This window comes from Brachyhypopomus gauderio, chromosome 11, assembly GCF_052324685.1.
Source record: "Brachyhypopomus gauderio isolate BG-103 chromosome 11, BGAUD_0.2, whole genome shotgun sequence".
Classification (NCBI taxonomy): domain Eukaryota; kingdom Metazoa; phylum Chordata; class Actinopteri; order Gymnotiformes; family Hypopomidae; genus Brachyhypopomus; species Brachyhypopomus gauderio.
The window spans coordinates 24,062,409-24,084,605 of NC_135221.1; the positions used below are offsets into that span (position 1 = coordinate 24,062,409).

General features: G+C 41.4%; 3 protein-coding genes across 6 annotated transcripts; 2 read left to right on the top strand and 1 right to left on the bottom strand.

Moving 5' to 3' along the window:
• Positions 1–9,854: 9,854 nt before the first annotated feature.
• On the bottom strand, positions 9,855–13,925 carry LOC143527538 (uncharacterized). The gene is made up of 9 exons (XM_077022821.1): positions 13,791–13,925; positions 13,223–13,336; positions 11,321–12,997; positions 11,133–11,232; positions 10,842–10,990; positions 10,616–10,728; positions 10,419–10,508; positions 10,190–10,312; positions 9,855–10,096 (listed from the first exon to the last, which is right to left on the bottom strand). Exons 1-9 carry the CDS (start codon positions 13,855–13,857, stop codon positions 9,878–9,880), a joined length of 2,652 nt encoding a protein of 883 aa, XP_076878936.1. The 5' UTR covers positions 13,858–13,925; the 3' UTR covers positions 9,855–9,877.
• A 25-nt stretch (positions 13,926–13,950) lies between these two features.
• On the top strand, positions 13,951–15,760 carry LOC143527539 (uncharacterized). 4 transcript variants are annotated; one of them, XR_013134160.1, is made up of 3 exons: positions 13,951–14,011; positions 14,279–14,350; positions 14,447–15,760. XR_013134160.1 is itself a non-coding variant. In XM_077022822.1 (3 exons), exons 1-3 carry the CDS (start codon positions 14,143–14,145, stop codon positions 15,086–15,088), a joined length of 747 nt encoding a protein of 248 aa, XP_076878937.1. In that variant the 5' UTR covers positions 13,995–14,142; the 3' UTR covers positions 15,089–15,760. The 4 variants fall into 4 exon arrangements, 1 of the variants encoding a protein (XP_076878937.1); XM_077022822.1 differs by having other exon boundaries at positions 13,995–14,175; XR_013134159.1 differs by lacking the exon at positions 13,951–14,011 and adding an exon at positions 14,060–14,197.
• A 1,088-nt stretch (positions 15,761–16,848) lies between these two features.
• LOC143527540 (glutamine amidotransferase-like class 1 domain-containing protein 3, mitochondrial) lies at positions 16,849–19,036 on the top strand. Its single transcript, XM_077022823.1, has 5 exons — positions 16,849–17,031; positions 17,559–17,693; positions 17,900–18,071; positions 18,325–18,526; positions 18,610–19,036. Exons 2-5 carry the CDS (start codon positions 17,586–17,588, stop codon positions 18,800–18,802), a joined length of 675 nt encoding a protein of 224 aa, XP_076878938.1. The 5' UTR covers positions 16,849–17,031; positions 17,559–17,585; the 3' UTR covers positions 18,803–19,036.
• The last annotated feature ends 3,161 nt before the right edge of the window (positions 19,037–22,197 follow it).

Below are 22,197 nucleotides of genomic sequence, written 5' to 3' on the forward strand. Positions count from 1 at the left end.
GTGTGTTTCTGTGTTGTGTAAGAATCACTATCCACATGCTTAATACACATATGAAATATGTTGTCCTTATGTGACCGGTGTGTTTCTGTGTTGTGTAAGAATCACAATCCACATGCTTAATACACATATGAAATATGTTGTCCTTATGTGACCGGTGTGTTTCTGCGTTGTGTAAGAATCACTATCCACATGCTTAATACACATATGAAATATGTTGTCCTTATGTGACCGGTGTGTTTCTGCGTTGTGTAAGAATCACTATCCACATGCTTAATACACATATGAAATATGTTGTCCTTATGTGACCGGTGTGTTTCTGCGTTGTGTAAGAATCATTATCCACATGCTTAATACACATATGAAATATGTTGTCCTTATGTGACCGGTGTGTTTCTGCGTTGTGTAAGAATCACTATCCACATGCTTAATACACATATGAAATATGTTGTCCTTATGTGACCGGTGTGTTTCTGCGTTGTGTAAGAATCACTATCCACATGCTTATGTGTGTGTGTGTGTGAGTGTGTGTGTGTTTCTGCGTTGTGTAAGAATCACTATCCACATGCTTAATACACATATGAAATATGTTGTCCTTATGTGACTGGTGTGTTTCTGCGTTGTGTAAGAATCACTATCCACATGCTTAATACACATATGAAATATGTTGTCCTTATGTGACCGGTGTGTTTCTGCGTTGTGTAAGAATCACTATCCACATGCTTAATACACATATGAAATATGTTGTCCTTATGTGACCGGTGTGTTTCTGCGTTGTGTAAGAATCACTATCCACATGCTTAATACACATATGAAATATGTTGTCCTTATGTGACCGGTGTGTTTCTGCGTTGTGTAAGAATCACTATCCACATGCTTAATACACATATGAAATATGTTGTCCTTATGTGACCGGTGTGTTTCTGTGTTGTGTAAGAATCACAATCCACATGCTTAATACACATATGAAATATGTTGTCCTTATGTGACCGGTGTGTTTCTGCGTTGTGTAAGAATCACTATCCACATGCTTAATACACATATGAAATATGTTGTCCTTATGTGACCGGTGTGTTTCTGCGTTGTGTAAGAATCACTATCCACATGCTTAATACACATATGAAATATGTTGTCCTTATGTGACCGGTGTGTTTCTGCGTTGTGTAAGAATCATTATCCACATGCTTAATACACATATGAAATATGTTGTCCTTATGTGACCGGTGTGTTTCTGCGTTGTGTAAGAATCACTATCCACATGCTTAATACACATATGAAATATGTTGTCCTTATGTGACCGGTGTGTTTCTGCGTTGTGTAAGAATCACTATCCACATGCTTATGTGTGTGTGTGTGTGAGTGTGTGTGTGTTTCTGCGTTGTGTAAGAATCACTATCCACATGCCTAATACACATATGAAATATGTTGTCCTTATGTGACCGGTGTGTTTCTGTGTTGTGTAAGAATCACTATCCACATGCTTAATACACATATGAAATATGTTGTCCTTATGTGACTGGTGTGTTTCTGCGTTGTGTAAGAATCACTATCCACATGCTTAATACACATATGAAATATGTTGTCCTTATGTGACCGGTGTGTTTCTGCGTTGTGTAAGAATCACTATACACATGCTTAATACACATATGAAATATGTTGTCCTTATGTGACTGGTGTGTTTCTGCGTTGTGTAAGAATCACTATCCACATGCTTAATACACATATGAAATATGTTGTCCTTATGTGACCGGTGTGTTTCTGCGTTGTGTAAGAATCACTATCCACATGCTTAATACACATATGAAATATGTTGTCCTTATGTGACCGGTGTGTTTCTGCGTTGTGTAAGAATCACTATCCACATGCTTAATACACATATGAAATATGTTGTCCTTATGTGACCGGTGTGTTTCTGCGTTGTGTAAGAATCACTATACACATGCTTAATACACATATGAAATATGATGTCCTTATGTGACTGGTGTGTTTCTGTGTTGTGTAAGAATCACTATCCACATGTTTATGTGTGTGTGTGTGTGTGTGTGTGTGTGTGTGTGTGTGTGTGTGTGTGAGTGTGTGTGTGTGTGTGTGTGTGTGTGTGTGTGTGAGTGTGTGTGTGTGTGTGTGTGAGTGTGTGTGTGTGTGTGTGTGTGAGTGTGTGTGTGTGTGTGTGTGTGTGTGTTTCTGTGTTGTGTAAGAATCACTATCCACATGCTTATGTGTGTGTGTGTGTGTGTGTGTGTGTGTGTGTGTGTGTGTGTGAGTGTGTGTTTCTGTGTTGTGTAAGAATCACTATCCACATTCAATCTCTGTAGGCGATCTTCTTTTATTGGATCAGCCACTCTGTTAGTACAAGTACATAGAACAATGCTGACAAACTCACTCTGTTAGTACAAGTACATTGAACAGTGCTGACAAACTCACTCTGTTAGTACAAGTACATAGAACAGTGCTGACAAACTCACTCTGTTAGTACAAGTACATAGAACAGTGCTGACAAACTCACTCTGTTAGTACAAGTACATTGAACAATGCTGACAAACTCACTCTGTTAGTACAATCAATCAATCAATCAATCAAATTTTATTTATATAGCGCTTTTTACAACAGTTGTTGTCACAAAGCAGCTTTACAAGTGCCGAGTCCTAGCCCCCAGTGAGCAAGCCAAGGGCGACAGTGGCAAGGAAAAACTCCCTAGTTTTTGCATGAGGAAGAAACCTTGAGAGGAACCAAGACTCAGGGGGGGAGCCCATCCTCCTCTGGCCGACACCGGTCACCATGACAACAACAACAATATAGACAGAATGTAGACAGAATGTAAAAGATGCAATAATGTCCATTTAGACCGAAAAAGATGTAATAATGTCCATCATGGTGTAGGCATCCGGTTAGGCAGGAGGTGGCCGGCCAGGATGGATCGCTTGTCTCTCCTCATCTCATTATACCTCAAGCAGGCGGGCAGCCATGTGGAGAAATGAAACAGGGAAAATTAGCTCTGTATGAGGACATATACAGGACAGGTAAAATTATAAACATTTCTGGAGTGTGGCAGCAACTCCGGCACTAAGTTAAATTATTACAGCCTAGCTAAAAAAAAAAAGGCAGAACCAGAAGGTAACATAGGCTTGGGGGCATTCTGAGACAATGGCATCCGTCCACTGCACTGTCAACAAACTTGAGTGACCACGAGCAGTGACAGGATGACAGCACCAGCACCCCAGTCTACCATAAAACCCTTCGTCTATGAACCCCTGGATCTGTACCTTTATCTAAGGGGGATATTAATTATCAAACGCTAGACTAAATAAGTGGGTTTTCAACCTAGATTTAAAGATTGTGACTGTGTCAGAGTCCCGGACACATTTAGGAAGATTATTCCAAAGCTGGGGGGCCTTATAAGAAAAGGCTCTTCCCCCTGCTGTTACCTTGTTAATTTGTGGAACTAATAACAGACCAGCACCCTGTGATCTTAGTTGACGTGGGGGTTCATAGTAGGAAATAAGTTCCTGGAGGTATTCAGGAGCAAGCCCGTGTAGTGCTTTATATGCTAATAATAGAATTTTAAAATCAATACGAAATTTAACTGGGAGCCAATGCAGGGCTGATAGGACTGGTCTAATATGCTGAAATTTTCTAGTTCTGGTCAGAACTCTAGCTGCGGCATTTTGAACTACTTGAAGTTTATTTAGATTCCTATTTGAACATCCTGACAGTAGTGAATTGCAGTAGTCTAGAGCTAACAAAGGCGTGCACCAATTTTTCTGCATCATCCTGTGATAATGCATTTCTTAATTTGGCAATGTTGCGGAGATGTAGAAAAGCTATCCTAGTAGTATTATCTATATATTTATCAAATGATAGGTCGGAGTCGAGTATGACGCCTAGGTTTTTGGCTACTGTGCCAGGTGTAATGGGATAGTCTGCAAGATTAAGCATTAAATTTGGAATTTTCTGTCTTGCGGCCTTAGGGCCCACAAGGAGAACTTCTGTTTTGTCCTCATTTAATTGTAGGAAGTTTAGAGACATCCAGCATTTAATATCTCTTACACAGGCCTCAATTTTTCCTAAACTGAGTTTGTCATCGGGTTTGGCTGATATGTAAAGTTGAGTGTCATCCGCATAGCAGTGAAAGTTGACACCATGTTTGTTTATAACTGTGCCCAATGGTAGCATATATAATGTAAATAATAGTGGTCCTAAGATGGAGCCTTGCGGGACCCCATATTTAACCATTGTATGTTTGGATGAAATATTATTGAGCTCTACAAACTGATAGCGATTTGTTAAGTAAGACTGAAACCATGAAAGGGCTGTGCCTGAGACTCCAACCCAGCGTTCTAACCTTTCTAGCAAGATCCTATGATCAATTGTGTCGAAAGCTGCACTAAGATAAAGAAGCACTAACAGTGATACATAGCCTTGATCTGATGCAAGGAGGAGATCATTTGTTACTTTAACTAATGCTGTTTCAGTACTGTGATGGGGCCTAAAACCAGATTGGAACTTTTCAAATGTGTTATTCCTATGCAGATATAGGCATAATTGCTGGGCAACAGCTTTTTCTATGATCTTAGATATAAATGATGTGTTTGAAATGGGTCTATAATTAGATTGCACAGTCGGATCAAGATTTGGTTTCTTGATCAGAGGTTTGATAATTGCTAATTTACATGATTTGGGCATGTGACCTATTGTAATGGATGAGTTAACTATAGTTAGAAGAGGTTCAGTTACAGCTGGTAATACCTCTTTTAATAACTTTGAGGGAACTGAGTCTAATGTGCAGGTAGTACAATTTAAGGAAGAAATTATTTTCTCTAATTCTGATTTTGGGAGTGGATGAAAAGCATCAAGTTTTTCTCCCGGTATGTAATTTAAATCAATATCAACCAAACCAGATGACATACCAGTTGTATTGCTAATAAAGGGTTTTATATTTTGTCTAATATTCTCTATTTTATTATCAAAGAAATCTATAAATACATTACTAGTGAGGTTTACTGGAATCTGAGGTACAAGTACATTGAACAGTGCTGACAAACTCACTCTGTTAGTACAAGTACATTGAACAGTGCTGACAAACTCACTCTGTTAGTACAAGTACATAGAACAGTGCTGACAAACTCACTCTGTTAGTACAAGTACATTGAACAATGCTGACAAACTCACTCTGTTAGTACAAGTACATTGAACAGTGCTGACAAACTCACTCTGTTAGTACAAGTACATAGAACAGTGCTGACAAACTCACTCTCAATCAATCAATCAATCAAATTTTATTTATATAGCGCTTTTTACAACAGTTGTTGTCACAAAGCAGCTTTACAAGTGCCGAGTCCTAGCCCCCAGTGAGCAAGCCAAGGGCGACAGTGGCAAGGAAAAACTCCCTAGTTTTTGCATGAGGAAGAAACCTTGAGAGGAACCAAGACTCAGGGGGGGAACCCATCCTCCTCTGGCCGACACCGGTCACCATGACAACAACAACAACAATTTAGACAGAAAGAAGAGAAAGAAAATGAAAAATATGTAATAATGTCCATCATGATGTATGCATCCGGTTAGGCAGGAGGTGGCTGGCTCAGGATGGATCGCTGGTCTCCTCATCTCATTATTCCTCAAACAGGCGGGCAGCCATGTGGAGAAATGAAACAGGGAAAATTAGCTCTGTATGAGGACATATACAGGACAGGTAAAATTATAAACATTTCCGGGGTGTGGCAGCAACTCCGGCATTTAGTTAAATTATTACAGCCTAGCTAAAAAGGCAGAACCAGAAGGTAACATAGGCTTGGGGGTATTCTGAGACAATGGCATCCGTCCACTGCACTGTCAACAAACTTGAGTGACCACGAGCAGTGACAGGACGACAGCACCAGCGCCCCAGTCTACCATAAAACCCTTTGTCTATGAACCCCTGGATCTGTACTTTTATCTAAGGGGGATATTAATTATCAAACGCTAAACTAAATAAGTGGGTTTTCAACCTAGACTTAAAGATTGTGACTGTGTCGGAGTCCCGGACGCATTTAGGAAGATTATTCCAAAGCTGGGGGGCCTTACAAGAAAAGGCTCTTCCCCCTGCTGTTACCTTATTAATTTTTGGAACTAATAAAAGACCAGCACCCTGTGATCTTAGTGGGCGTGGGGGTTCGTAATAGGAAATAAGTTCCTGAAGGTACTCAGGAGCAAGCCCGTGCAATGCTTTATAAGTTAATAAAAGAATTTTAAAGTCAATACGGAATTTAACTGGGAGCCAATGCAGGGCTGATAGGACTGGACTGATATGCTGAAATTTTCTAGTTCTGGTCAGAACCCTGGCTGCGGCATTTTGAACTATTTGAAGTTTATTTAGATTCCTATTTGAACATCCTGACAGTAGTGCATTGCAGTAGTCTAATCTAGAGCTAACAAAGGCGTGCACCAATTTTTCCGCATCATCCTGTGATAATGCATTTCTTAATTTAGCAATGTTACGGAGATGTAGAAAAGCTACTCTGTTAGTACAAGTACATTGAACAGTGCTGACAAACTCACTCAGTTACTACAAGTACATAGAACAGTGCTGACAAACTCACTCTGTTAGTACAAGTACATAGAACAGTGCTGACAAACTCACTCTGTTAGTACAAGTACATTGAACAGTGCTGACAAACTCACTCTGTTAGTACAAGTACATTGAACAGTGCTGACAAACTCACTCCAGCACTCTAAAAGCATAACGGAAGAAAAGTGAGTGAAGCACAAATAACAGATTTGTAAAACATTTCCCCATCACCACCATAACTGAAATAAAATGGGTGGATAACAAATAGTGACATACCTCTCCCACGATATTAAAATGAAAAGGGAGAGTTAAGATGGGTGGTCGCTATTTATACTTGGGTGGAAAACACCACAAAAGAAGAAAACAGAAAGGGGAGGAGTCTGGATCCCACATATTCACTAGTAGATAAACAGATAAACAAATACAGTAAATTTTGTGTAATTATACACAAGTGACAGATCAACCTGGTTACACTATCACAGTGTTTAACCCAGGTACCTATGATGTGTTTAACCCAGGTGTTTAACCCAGGTACCTATGATGTGTTTAACCCAGGTGTTTAACCCAGGTACCTATGATGTGTTTAACCCAGGTGTTTAACACAGTGTTTAACCCAGATACCTATGATGTGTTTAACCCAGGTGTTTAACACAGAGTTTAACCCAGGTACCTATGATGTGTTTAACCCAGGTGTTTAACACAGTGTTTAACCCAGGTACCTATGATGTGTTTAACCCAGGTACCTATGATGTGTTTAACCCAGGTGTTTAACACAGTGTTTAACCCAGGTACCTATGATGTGTTTAACCCAGGTGTTTATCACAGTGTTTAACCCAGGTACCTATGATGTGCATAAGAGGTTATGAGGTATGTTGCAATTGATGACAATAAGGCAATAGTGATAAAATAATCATTGAAGAATTCCATGCAAGGTTTTGATCCCTATGACATTTTGTACATGGAGAGGAAATTAGGGGCATTAATGGTCTGGTGGTTAGGCAACTGGTCTTGTGCCCGAAGGCTTGTGGGTTCGATTCCCAGGCCTGAGGCCATGACTGAGGTGCCGTTGAGCAAGGCACCTAACCCCAACTGCTCCTCGGGTGCCGGGCTAGGGCTGCCCACCGCTCTGGGCACGTGTGATCCACAGCCCCCTAGTAATCACTAGTGTGTGTGTGTTCTAACTGCACAGATGGGTAAATGCGGAGGACTTATGGTGAGTGTGAGACTACATGTGAAGAGGTGAAGGGGGTGTGTGCCATGTGGAGCTGGTGTGTCAGGAACAGCACATGATCGCCGTGTGATGCGGTTCACCTGCCGCTCATGGCCCCTCCCCTTCGCAACTATTTAAGCTTCCCCCTCACTCTTCCGGGTTGTGAAGTATTCGTTGCCATGCCAATTGTTTTCTCTGTGTTGCCGCTTTTCCGTGTACCGACCTCTGCTCTCCTCCTAGACCTCGTCCCCTGCCTAGTCCCACTGTACCTCCTGGCTTCTGTCTCACCGACCCTGGACTGTCCTGACTACGATTACAACACTCCTGCACAACACACCTTGAACGGGGTAACTCACTTGTTTGATAGCTCTGTGAACGTTGTTTCAATAAAAGCGGCTATTATCCGCACTTGGATCCTTGTCTGCCTGATTAGTATGTTACATGGTGAAAGCAAGGATTAATAAACTGGAGACTGTAAATGAGAAGTGGTTGTGAAATGTGATTGGTGCTGGTTTGAGTGAATTCCTGACCAGGTGTCGACTGGGGTATCTCAACTTCAAGGGCTTAGAGAGTCCTTGTGCCATCGAGAGCCAACATATTTGTTTATTGTTTACAAACTTCCAGTTACTTAAAATGTAAACACACAAATATTGGCATTAGCTATATGTATCCAGTATAATGTGCCCTCACATTCTCTTTATGACCTGTTCTGTCTATCATCAAGCTTCCAATGACAGCACTGCTCTCAGGTTATAGAGTGCATTCCCCCCCCCTGCAAACCGACACGTACCCACAGCCAGCAGCAGCACACAAACACAAAGGGAGGGAGGGCGGGGACATTGCAGGACGCGTCCACTGTGGTACTGGTGCTGGAAACATGCACACATGCGCCATGTCTCCCCGGGGCGGAGTCCCAAACCGACTGGGCCATCAACGGATGACAACCACGCCCCGGTTGGTCACAGGACTGAGGCTGCCTTCAGGCTGAGTCTATGTGCGTAGGTTACCTGCCCAGGGAGTGGTTACCCTCTTCCCAGACCTACCTCTCGTCTCCAAGGAATCCCTGCCCCGGGAACAGGCACCCTATCCTCCCTCAAACCTTTTAAGGGGGCCACTGGGGTGATACAAAGATGAGTGGGTAGTGGGGATGTACAAGGGTCACAAAACACACACGGAGTCAACATAAACACACATGACAAGACAAACTAAGGCGAGAGTCAAGCATCAACAGGCTTGCATCAACCTAAACATTACAAAATGGTCCTAGCTCAACAGACACATATAACACAAAACATGACGAGCTGCGTACTTGCAATCTCAAGTCAACATACATTTAATTAGCTAGGCATTCATGATACAAAACGTGATGAGCTATGAATTTTGTTGGACAACAATGAACTTTATTTGAAAGATAGAAATAAATAATTTACAATATACAATATACAAACAGATACAAATATCCAGCAGACAGGCAATAAATGAATTTCCTGATAAATATATTAATTACTTATTAATTAATATTACCTTCTATTTCTGAGAATTTCATAATGTTAAAAAAAATATGTTCTTATTGGGAAACTATGTTTCATAATACTAGAATGTGTTTGGTAACTTTTTAAGGGGGCCACTGGGGTGGTACAAAGATGAGTGGGTAGTGGGGATGTACAAGGGTCAGTCATGACCTGGTGGTAGGGAACTGGTCTTGTGACCGGATGGTCATGGGTTCGATTCCCAGAGCTAAGGCCATGACTGAGGTGCCCTTGATCAAGGCACCTAACCCCAACTGCTCCCCGGGCGCCGGGCTAGGGCTGCCCACCACTCTGGGCACGTGTGATCCACAGCCCCCTAGTAATCACTAGTGTGTGTGTGTGTGTTCTGACTGCACAGATGGGTTAAAAGCGGAGGACAAATTTTGATTTGGGTGTAAAAAAATCACAATTGACAAAATATGGCACATTTTTAACTGGTCCGATTAATCCCATTGTGTGCAATGCCTTTCCCCCAAAGACATATATGAAAATTGTGTACCATATATATATATATATATATATATATATATATATATATATATATATATATATATATATATATATATATATATATATATATATATATATATATATATTTTACAGGGCTTCATCCTCATCGTCCTCACTGATGAGGTCCAGTGAACTCAGTGACACTGCAGGAGTTTGCTGGCTTAAACCTGAATCTGTATCAGAATCTCTGGATCTTGCTTGGGAATCCATGTTGTCTTTCACAGGATCTGTGATGTCTGTCTCAAAACCATTATTCAATTGTCCATGTTGATGTCTCCTCTGAATCTCCTCAAAGATCTGAAGGACCTTGAGATCATAAGGGTTGTTATAAAGTCAATTAATTGGCAAAACAGGCAAAGCAATAAATACTAAGACTTTCTGCTCTGGAATGGACTGTACCTTAGACTTTGGAATAAGGCCAACCCTGAAAAAGCCGATCTGGCCACTCTCAATCTTAGTACAATCTACTACAGTGGAGGCAATATTCTCTGGTGAAGGTCCATCACACAGCACCCCATTGACCTACAATAACAAAAAAAAATACAAATGAATAAACAGACAAATAAATAAATAAATATATAAATAAATAATTCAATCAATAGTTGATTATTTCAGAAGAATAATTTACCTTGTCACCTAGCTTAGCATACACCTGGTTATGATGAGTTGTGTCTGCTTCACCTGTTGGGTTTGCAGATGTTACTGCAATAGGACCCACCTAACACAGATGAAAAATAAGAAAACGTTTAATCCAGTAAATGACTTTTTATTGAGTGAAATATAGTTAATATACTAAAAAATGTAAACACAAATGTAACAACATACCAAGCTTATAAGGTGCGTTGCCACAGTGCAGTCTGGATTTCTGATTGCAATGCTTTGTGGTGTGCCAATATATTTTGATGAGTCACCCAAACCAAAAAACTCCATCCATGGGGCTAGGCAGCACCACAAGATTGTGTCAAATAATGTCAAACAATTCCAGCCAGGGCTGCTTTCTTTAACTGTATTGTTAACAGTATTGCATTAGCATGGGTGAAAAGTCTCACACCTCTAGGAATGACCAGGCTTATTGAAGAGGGCCAGGCTGCCTCCATGAAGTCCCAGAGCATCGGATTGATCTGGTACCGCACCGGCTCCAGCTGCTTAATAGAAGAGATCCATAAAGACATGGGGCGCTCTTGAGCCTGTTTCTTTACCCTGGGGACACATCCAAAATGTTAGAAGTGAAGCAGAGCACAAAGACAAGCTTGGATTTTGCCCCTAGTTAGGGAAAAAGCTAAGCAAATAATGCAACGATTCACTGCCATAAATGAACATGCAACATTTGTATATGCCTTACTTATAAGCTTTCTGAACAGCCTCTGGTCGATTGCAAGCTGCCACAAGCACATAAACTGTGTCAGTGGGCATTCCGCATATGCCTCCATTCTTCAGGATCTCTGGAAACATATAAAGACATACCGTATATATCTGCCCTATCAGCTATTACGAACGTTAAGGTAAAATCCAGCTTCAAAGACAACCGACCTGCAATTTGCTGCACAGATGTGGCTTTCCTTGCAGGAAGATGAGGACAGTGGTCCCTGTCCCCACCAAATCCGCTCAGCTTGATTAAAGGTTCACCGAGTGGCAGTTGTGGAGTCTGGAAGGTGCAGTTGAATAAGTTGGCCAAGAAAAAGTAGAAGCTGATCAAACCGAAGATGATGGTCACCCCAATGTCATAACCATAGGGCAGTGCTGCCACTGCGTCAAGCAAAAAGCTAATCAGAATGAGCTGGAAGGTAAGGGCGTAGATAAACCAGGCCTTATTGAGGAACAAAGCTCCTACTGTCACTAGAACATTGAAAAGCATGAAACTAATGATTCCCACTGCCAAGTGGAAACCACGAAAATCACCATAGAGGCCACCAAACCGTGTCAGACCCCACACTGTCCACATGAAGCCATAGAGGATAAAGGCTGTGCTTTCAAGGGTCTTGCCTCGGGCAAAAGCCACAGACCCACACAACAGCTGTAGCAAACCACCTGCAGCTACAGCCCATGGCAAAATCACGACAGCCAAAGGGTCCTGATTTGCTGTACTGGCTGTGATAGAGAATGCAGCCAGAACACTGCAGCCATACCCTAGAACCCCAGCATCAGCATACTTGGCGTAACCTAAATATGGGGCATGCACATCTTTGTCCTGCGTTCGTAGCTTCAACATGCTGCTATGGCTCAGAAGAGTTTTGATTAGACCTTCACCTGTGGGTATCTTCTTATAGGAGCCCTTATTATAGAGAGTTACCAGGAGCACAAGGGCAGATGCCACAAAAATAGCTGCCTGCACACCTTGTGTGCCTCCCTGGAAAAAGCCTCTCGGTTGGGCTGCGATGGCTATACAGTAGGCTACAAAAAACAGCTGGTAGAAGCCATCGACCAGACTTCTATGGCAGCTAAACAAAGCTAGAACGAAAAAGAGCACTGAGAAAACTGTGGGTAATGGAACAGGGGAAAAGGGCTCTTGGTTTCTTAGGTCTGTCACTAGTGCACAGTACCCTTCAGAAAACTTCAGTATAGCTGTGAACCCATAGAAGGTGGCAGCCAGGGAATCCATGGCACGGTAGGAGAGAATACACACACCCAGCTGGAAAACACCAGCTGTCCACAGCCATGGAACATGGCCCAAGGAAAGTCGAGGGACCACACCAAGCAGAGGGCAAGACAGCACGCTGGCCGACAACAGATTCATCGCCAAGCCCACTGATGCAACATCGTTACCCTCTTGGCCCTGGAATGGCTTCGTCTTATTAAGCAGCCCTGTTCCTGGTGGTTGGATCTTCCCCCGGCTAATGCAGAATAACAGACGGCCACTTCCAAAGTATGCCGTTACAAAGCAGACAAAGAGGTAACAGGCAGCCGCTGCTGACTGACCAAAGTTTAAGTTAGCTAGGCCAGCAATCTGATGGGCACACGCCAAACTTATGGCAAGGGCGATGAAGGAGAGAACAATCTCTCGCTGTAGCACAGCCACAATACAAATGATTAGCAATACCAAAGCAAATCCAGCAAGTCCTGGCACCATAGCATAGCTCAGCTCATTTCCTACACTGATTATACCTTCCCCTGCAAGTATGTGAACCAGCCCTGACCCAGACCACAGAGCAGACACAGTCAGACACAGACTGGTAAAGACAGAGGTGTGGGACAGACTCCGACGCACTCCTAAGACAGAAATGAGTAGAAACTCTATTTAGAATTAAATTGCATGAGTAGTTAATGAATAATTCAAAATGTATTATTATTATTATTATTATTATTATTATTATTATTATTATTATTCAAACTTTACATTTAAAAAATGTACTGAGAGCTATGGCATGACCAGAAAATCACTTTTAAATCTACAGAGCCCACCTTACATTTTTTAATCATTTAGTTTACACTTACCTGCATAAGCCAAAAGGGACGCGATGATGAGAAGTTCTATCCCCAGAGCGGTGTTAGGAATCAGGGGTTTTTTAGAAGAGCTGGCATAGTTGCTGACCAGAAGCAATAAAGAGCCTTTATCGAAAGCAAAAAGAAATTTTTTACATGTTGTTCACTTTTTATTCACTAGGCAATTTGGAAATAGTTTAAAACCGTAATGCAACATTTTAACACCGATATTTTTCTTTTAGTCTAAGACAAATTAAAAGCTGTTACTAATAAAGAACAACATATATTGGCGTGAATGTTTTAGTCCAATGAAACCTAATTGATTTGTTTAATAGGTAATTTTGTGATGTACATTTAAAACGCAGTAATTGCTGACATTATTTAAATACAATAATTTGATGTTACGCAAAGATCACCACATCAAAACAATCTATTTAGTTATCTAACAACGTAAAGGTAATTTTGGTAGTTTGTGTGATGGGAAATGTATTTAGCTAAACGAAACTCACAATGTTTAACATTTGCAAATGGCTGTAATTAAGAGTGATCAAAAACACACAAGCAAAGAAGTGCAACCTACCCCCAGAGATACCCAAAATGCCAACCGATAAATGCAAGGATCCCGGATCAGAGCGTTCCTCTGCCATAGTCTCTACTGCACATCCACGATCATACTGCGCTTTATAGCGGCGTTATTGCGTCACACGCGTTTGAGGTCTTTCGGTAAACCCTTTGAGGAAGTTATTCTGAAGCTATAACGTTTCCTCACATTTCACTCCCGGTGTCCTCCACTGCTCAAGGGTATCTAAAACATGCACAACAAACCGAAACAAGGCAGCCTACTCTTTCCCCTACAAAGTAGACTATGGGGGAGAAGTGCTAAAAATAATTAAAAAAATAATAATCTAAATGCAAAAAAAGAATGTGTAGTGATGTTTGGCACCTCCACGCGTGCCGTAGTCACGGTGCGTCGTTGAAACCCCGCGGGTCGGTATGTGATTACTCGGTCACGTATTCGCTCAGCGTTACATTAGTGCGTCGTGGCTAATGTTTCCTCCTCTCATGCAGGATCCACATTCGGGACTGTTGCCTCAGAGACTAGTACTCGGGCTTGGCGTATATAGTAATACTGGACTTTGGGTAAGTAGTGTTTTAATATGGCTGCTACCACGAGTAGTAATCATTATTAATGGGTTTAGCTAATTTGGTCCTGTTTGTTTGTTTGTTTGTTTGTAGGCTGCCGGGTGCTTCATCCTCTTCACTGAGCCTACAATCAGTTTCGCCGTGTTGAGATCTGCTCCGGCTGCTGTCCTGCTGTGTTCTGTCCTGCTGTGTTCTGTTCTGCTGTGTTCTGTCCTGCTGTGTTCTGTCCTGCTGTGTTCTGTCCTGCTGTGTTCTGTTCTGCTGTGTTCTGTCCTGCTGTGTTCTGTCCTGCTGTGTTCTGTCCTGCTGTGTTCTGTTCTGCTGTGTTCTGTCCTGCTGTGTTCTGTCCTGCTGTGTTCTGTTCTGCTGTGTTCTGTCCTGCTGTGTTCTGTCCTGCTGTGTTCTGTTCTGCTGTGTTCTGTCCTGCTGTGTTCTGTTCTGCTGTGTTCTGTCCTGCTGTGTTCTGTCCTGCTGTGTTCTGTTATGGTGTGTTCTGTTCTGCTGTGTTCTGTCCTGCTGTGTTCTGTCCTGCTGTGTTCTGTCCTGCTGTGTTGTTTTGTCCTGCTGTGTTCTGTTATGGTGTGTTCTGTCCTGCTGTGTTCTGTTCTGCTGTGTTCTGTTATGGTGTTTTATTATAGTGCTCTCTCACGTTGTGCTGGTTCTGCCAACGGCGGTACTACCGTGCGCGAGGCCGAGAGCCGTACTTGCATACGGCAGCGCGTGGGCGTTAATTAGAATCAGTGTGTGTGTGTGTGTGTGTGTGTGTGTGTCCGTGTGAGGTTGTGTAAGTGTAAGTGGGTATTAATTCCTTGTTCTTGAATTTATTGTTTTGGTTTTTGGTTTGTTTATTTCCTTGTTTGTGTTGAGTTGGTTAGTTATTTTGTGTTTCATTTTGATTCCTCCTGGGGGGTGGTTGGGCGTTTGTGGTGCCCTTCTTGGGGATGTGATATCTGCTGTGCCCTCTGGGATGTAATATTTGAGTAGAGTGTACAACTTCTCGTGTGTGCGATCACTGTATTTTGGGGGATTGTCTTGCTGCTGGCCTGGTGTGCTCAGCCATTCTTTGGGGGTATTGTACAGGGCCAATAACTATATTTCTTTTGGCAGGAGCAGGGGTGAACAGTAGGGAGGCCACAGCCAGTGGTGGTGGGCATTGGCGTCCGTGAGTTCACCATTATGGTAGTGTAGTGCAGACATGTGAACAAGTCACTAAGTTGCAAGTAACAAGTCTCAAGTCAATACAAGTGAGTCTCGAGTCAAGTCACCAGATGTCATTTCAATATTTAACACAATTGATGCAGTTGATTAGTAGTATATTAAGTTAGTCAGACTAACTACCGTTAGGCATTTGAGTGTTTCGGTTCGCTTGAGTGAGATGTAGTCACAATTGTCGTCGTCACCCAATCCCCCCCCCACCCCCCCCCACCCCCCCCCCCCCCCCCGCCTCAGTGACTTTCGTCCATCCGTCTGCCGTCCCCCCCGCTTTTGAATTATCGTTTGTGCGGACCGCTGACACAAGTCAAGTTGCTCATGTGGACCCTTGTAAAAGCATTATGTTAAATATACATAGCAGAGACTGTTTGTGCTGTTTGTTTGTACAGCCTCAAATGTCGAACAAAGTTTGAAGTGGTTGCATCTCCATCTATTATCCTGACTCCACGTCTTGCATGTCACAGTTCTTCTTTTATTCACAACAGCATAATCTTTATAATTGAACAGGATCATTTATGGGAGCATTTTGCTTGTCCTCTCTGCACAAATTCAATGCTGCTACAGCCCCCCCCCCCCCCCCCCCCCCGATTGGTTCCGGATAAACTGAGCTGAGCAGTTCACATTTTAAGGCACCATTTTATACAAAATGATCCAGTTATGTGATTCTATATTACTTATTTATTATGTTAAAATAAGGATTTCAAGTCTTAAAGCTCAAGTCCGATTCCAAGTCGGTAAAGGTAAAGTCTGTCAAGTTGAGAAGGTGTGAGTGTCTTTGGGTGCAACCATTTTAATAGATTGGGAGAAAAATATATAATTGAATACTTTTGATAGTTAATAAACATTTCTACTCTAACCCTGTCGATTGCAAGACCTTGATTGAGTGGGAACCCTGGTAATTGGGATTAATTTGAGGGGTTTGTGCTCACAAATTCATTTTCCCTCGGGAGCTTGTACCCCCGGGGGTGGCATAGTCGGAGTTGCTTCCTGGTTTCTGCCACACCACTACAAATGCAACAAAATAAATATAAATGAAAGAATAACATATAAACATGTATAGGATATTGTATTCTTAAATACGCATATAAGAATTTGCTCTATCAAATTTTAAAATTGCTAAGAAACTCTTATAGCCTACTATATAACTAGGACTTAATAATTGACTAGAGTAATTCTTTTTTTTTCTCTAGGGTTTAATATAACACCAGTGATATTGATATAAATATTTAAAAAGATAGCAGGCATTACTCAGCATTTTTTTTTCCTGAATAAAGGGAGGCAGTTACTGGTCTTCCTTCTTCCTGGAAGCGGTCCATTTGGTCTTGGTTAACTTACCGTTGTGGGAGGTACATAACTTAAGCACATATAAAGGAGCAACCAGTCTGCTACTCGGTTGTACAGACACTTTGAAGGCTAGAGTGTTCTGCATCAGACTTACTTTATTTTATTTTATTACTTTATTTAAGGTGAGTAATATATTCCCGCTAACTGAAAATAAATTATACAGAACCGAGGCTTGGGTTACAGAAATGCTTTATTCTGTTTGCAAGTATGACATCAGATTATGTTAGGTAGGTTAGGAACATTACATCAGCTTGTGTTAGGTAAGCTTAGGAACATTACATCAGTAATGTTCATCTCAGGCAATGCGTTTCCAGAGTAAATATGCATTCTGTAAATGGCATTTTTGTAATCTGTGGTTGTTATTGTTGCCTGTCTCCACACCTACTCTCTGCTGTTCTTGTTTACATTAACTGCCTGGAAACCGAGGTGGCAACATGTTACCTGGAAAAAGGTCCATAGAGACCGCAAGTGCTGCTTGAATTTTTAATATGGCAGAGATGCTGTGTCATGTCGTTTACCTTCGTTTTGTATCTCATCTCCTTGGTTTCCTTAGGTGAACATTAAACAAAGTCCAACACATTTTGTTATGCTAGTTTAGCAGTGCTGTGCAACTGTAGACATTTTTTTTGTTTGTTTTTGTCTATATCAGATCACTGAGCTGTATTTCTTGGGTACAATGGCAAAGCGTGTAGCAGTGATCCTTGCTGGCTGTGGAGTCTATGATGGGACAGAGATCCATGAAGCTTCTGCTATACTGGTACATCTTAGCCGGGCTGGTGCTAAGGTAAGACAGGAAATAACTTATTTGCATATATAGATGTTTGTCCATGTGTGTGGAAACATACACACATGCATCATATATCAATATTTTGGACATGTTCATGCAACTTTGATGTTGACACCTGTGACATCTCAAACTCAAATAAGTCTAAATAAATAAATGTAATTCTGAGGCATCATAAGGGATTCACTAATGCTTTTCAACTGCAGGTTCACATGTTTGCCCCCAATGCTGAGATGATGCATGTGGTGAACCACTGCGAGGGAAAACCTGTGACGGACAAGCGCAATGTGATGCAGGAAAGTGCCCGCATTGCTCGAGGAGAGGTCACCGACCTGGCCAAACTGGACTCCAAAGACCACGATGTCCTCATCATTCCAGGTCAGTTCAACAGTCTGGAGTCCAAGTACACTGTAAATCATCTTCCATTAAATGTCATACTGTAATGAAATATAATACCCAAGTATTTCAATTGTATGTTCATATTCATAAATTGCTGCAGTACTTTTATTTTTGGAAATAAACCTTACACCATGAAGGTCATTCACTGGAAAATTCCTGACTCGTGAAGTTCAGAACTACTCTGTGATGTACTGGTGTCTTCAAATCTAATAAAGTTTACTGCTCCATCCAGGAGGGTTTGGAGCTGCCAAGAACCTCAGTGACTGGGCCACCAAGGGAAAGGAGTATTCAGTGAAGCCCCTGGTTGAGCAGGTCATCCAGAGTTTCCACAAGGCGGGCAAGCCCATGGGCATGTGCTGCATCTCACCAGTGCTGGCAGCCAAGACCATCCCTGGCTGTGAGCTCACCGTGGGCCATGACTCCGAGTGTGAGAAGTGAGTATGACATAAACAACACATACATTGTAAAATCAAATGATTGTATGTTAAATCCACTCTTCACTCTCCCCATCATCTAGGTGGCCATATGCCAGCGTAGCCAAGTCAATGGTGGAACTGGGCTGCAAACATGTGAATAAAAATGTTGGAGAGGTCCATGTGGACAAGAAGAATAAACTTGTGACTACTAGTGCCTTTATGTGCAATGCACCACTGCATGAGGTATTTGATGGACTGGGGGTCATGGTAACTGAAGTTCTTAAAATGGCCTGATTTATACATTTTGCACTGATCATTCAGGCATAATTTCTCAAAATTCCTTTGCTGTGTCATCAGTGTAATTTTTTTTATTGTGAGGATGCTATTTATTTGCTATTATTTTTACTCACTAGGCAGTGACCAGGCAATAATAACTGCCTTTAATAATTATTATGGACTAATTAGATGCTTTTGTGAAAATATTTTTTGTGTTATGGCATATTATTATTAAATTATATTGCAATTTAATGTCATTGTCTTTTTAATGTCATTGAAGCACTGAATCACTAAATGATTTACTGATATCATGTAAATGTAACAAGGGGTGAGGAAGTGCTTTTCACCAATGAAAGTATACACCAGCACAACAGAGAGTTGAGCAACAAATACGAGTGAAAGGCACAACTTTGACATTAAATCATTACTCACATTAAATACTCTAATAAACAAGAAACAAGTGCGACACATAACCGTGATGAGATGAGTTACATCCATCCACCAGCCCCCCCGCACACACACACACACACACACACCAACAACACCCATGGAAATACATACATGGACAAAGAAGGACGAAACCACATACAAATACTGAAGGCGTCAGTGAGTGGCGTAGAGCAGAAAGTAGAGCAGGTTCAGTTTTGAAAATGGTATTCAGCACACCAGCTGTAACTACAACAGAGGCAGCTAGACCTATGAGAACACACTACCACACAGTTCACACATTACACAGTTTTTAGAGTCATAATGACATCATCAGTTCTGACATCTGATACTATCGCACAATGATCATTTTTACAGCAAACAAATCCCTATTAGCGAATTGTGTGTTTCATCCAGAGATGTCTAACCTAATGACTGGATGAAGAGTGAGCAACAAGATCATACATTTATTTGAATTTGGTTCAATTTGAGTTTGTTGAATTCACCATCTTCGATTTCACCCAACATTCACTGATGTGCTAATAAGAACTGATTCAGAGTGAAATGTGTAATGTAAAGTTATCATGTTGGCTGCCCCTGATTCTCCTTCCTCGGGGTTATCTGTCTTTATCAGTGTATGTGTTTGTGTGTCTGTCTTGATGTCATTTTATGTGTTCATGTGTGTCTGTCTTTATGTCAGTGTATACGTTCATGTGTGTCTGTCTTTATGTCAGTGTCTACGTACTTGTCTGTCTGTCTTTATGTCAGTGTATACGTTCATGTGTGTCTCTCTTTATGTCAGTGTATATGTTCATGTGTGTCTGTCTTTATGTCAGTGTATATGTTCATGTGTGTCTGTCTTTGTCAGTGTATATGTTCATGTGTGTCTGTCTGTCAGTGTATATGTTCATGTGTGTCTGTCTTTGTCAGTGTAAATGTTCGTGTGTCTGTCTATATCAGTGTATGTGTTTATGTCTGTGTCTGTCAGTGTATACGTTAATGTGTGTCTGTCTTTGTCAGTGTATATGTTCATGTGTGTCTGTCTTTATTAGTGTATATGTTCATGTGTGTCTGTCTGTCAGTGTATATGTTCATGTGTGTCTGTCTATATCAGTGTATGTGTTTATGTCTGTGTCTGTCAGTGTATACGTTAATGTGTGTCTGTCTTTGTCAGTGTATATGTTCATGTGTATCTGTCTTTATGTCAGTGTATATGTTCATGTGTGTCTGTGTTTGTCAGTGTATATGTTCATGTGTGTCTGTGTTGGTCTGTGTATATGTTCATGTGTGTGTGTTTGTCAGTGTATATGTTCATATATGTCTGTCTATGTTAGTGTATATGTCTGTCTGTCAGTGTGTGTGTTTATGTCTGTCTTTGTCAGTGTATATGTTCATGTGCATCTGTCTTTATGTCAGTGTATATGTTCACGTTTGTCTGTGTTTGTGTATATGTTCATGTGTGTCTGTCTATGTTAGTGTATATGTTCATGTGTGTCTGTCTGTCAGTGTATATGTTCATGTGTCTGTGTTTGTCAGTGTATATGTTCGTGTGTGTCTGTCCTTATGTCAGTGTATATGTTCATGTGTGTCTGTGTTTATGTCTGTGTATACGTTCATGTGTGTCTGTGTTTATGTCAGTGTCTATGTTCGGGTGTGTCTGTGTCTATATCTGTGTATACGTTTGTGTGTGTCTGTGTCTGTCTGTGAATACATTAGTGTGTCTGTGTCTGTCTGTGTATACATTAGTGTGTGTGTATGTCTGTGTAAACGTTTGTGTGTGTCTGTGTGTATGTATGCATCTTGGACACACTACGTCTTGAATACCCAGAACATAAGCAGTGTACTGATCACTAGTTAAACATGCCAAACCAGTTCTGAAATAGGTCAGAGCTTGGACAGAAAGAGCCCTCTCTGGCCCTTATGATTTCACAGACTTGGAACAATATTCAGAAACAATCATGAAGATATCATGATTCATGTATGTATACTGTCTTCAAATAAAAGTAACTAGAGAACACCGATGTGTCATGTTGAAAAGGTGCAGTTCTGTTTCCAGATCAGTTGACAGCCCTAGAGACAGCAAGAACCTCTCACTCTTACTCCATCAGGCTGAGACAAAGAGCACCTACACATGGAAAACCCACAGCAATGTCCCGGACATAAGAAATGCATTGTGTATCTTTCTGGGTATTCAGGCATCACTGAATCACTAACCAACAAAGACAAGTAGCCAACAAGAAAGAGCCAATCATCTTTACATTAGTACACTGTTTGTCCACAGCTGATGTGAGGAAGATCTTACTCATAGTCATACTTCACAAAACTGGAGCTGACAGTATACATGGGTGCATGTGTATATTCACCCTTATACAAGCCTGAAAAATCACCTGTGTTTTGCAGTGACTACAACATGATTCAGTCAGTTAGCCTGAGGTGCTTTGAGAGTCATAATCCCACTTAGTGTCATGGAGTCAGATATAATTTAATGAGAGAACACATCTGAAGACATTATGTTTAAAAAAAAAAGGTTAGCAGATGGCAGAGATATTTGTCACTGGCATGGCTGTACATACAAGCAGTTCCTTTAAAACCTGCCTAGTCCATGTACTTTCTCAAAATACAGCATCCTGCTAGTATCACGGTAAAGCCCCTGACTCCTCACTTCGGGTGTAGTCGTGCTTCTATGTCTATACTTCCGTGTGTTTTTGTAATGTGTGTGTGTGTGTCTGTGTTGTTCATATCATCTGTTCCTTGTCTTGTTAATGTTGTGTGTTACACTTGTCACTTGTTGTTGTCTGTGTATTTAAGTGTGTATTTAAGTGTGTATTTAAGTGCGCCTCTTTTCCTTGTTTCTCATCAGTTGTTTGACTCATCACGTTGTGTTTGTCTACATCTAACTGTTTAGCGCTAAGTGCTATGATTGCTCAACAAAATGAACTGAAAGAATTGAACGCTCCTCTCTCTCCGGTCTCCTGCCTCAGCTCACT

Coding starts and splice junctions, on each gene's coding strand:
- LOC143527539 (XM_077022822.1), top strand. CDS start 14,143: ATGTTTGGCACCTCCACGCGTGCCGTAGTCACG. Junction 14,176..14,278: donor CCACGCGTGCCGTAGTCACG/GTGCGTCGTTGA, acceptor CCTCTCATGCAG/GATCCACATTCGGGACTGTT. Junction 14,351..14,446: donor ATAGTAATACTGGACTTTGG/GTAAGTAGTGTT, acceptor GTTTGTTTGTAG/GCTGCCGGGTGCTTCATCCT.
- LOC143527540 (XM_077022823.1), top strand. CDS start 17,586: ATGGCAAAGCGTGTAGCAGTGATCCTTGCTGGCTGTGGAGTCTATGAT. Junction 17,694..17,899: donor TTAGCCGGGCTGGTGCTAAG/GTAAGACAGGAA, acceptor TTTCAACTGCAG/GTTCACATGTTTGCCCCCAA. Junction 18,527..18,609: donor CATGACTCCGAGTGTGAGAA/GTGAGTATGACA, acceptor CCCATCATCTAG/GTGGCCATATGCCAGCGTAG.
- LOC143527538 (XM_077022821.1), bottom strand. CDS start 13,857: ATGGCAGAGGAACGCTCTGATCCGGGATCCTTGCATTTATCGGTTGGC. Junction 11,233..11,320: donor ATCTGTGCAGCAAATTGCAG/GTCGGTTGTCTT, acceptor ATATGTTTCCAG/AGATCCTGAAGAATGGAGGC. Junction 10,313..10,418: donor ATGCTAAGCTAGGTGACAAG/GTAAATTATTCT, acceptor TTGTTATTGTAG/GTCAATGGGGTGCTGTGTGA.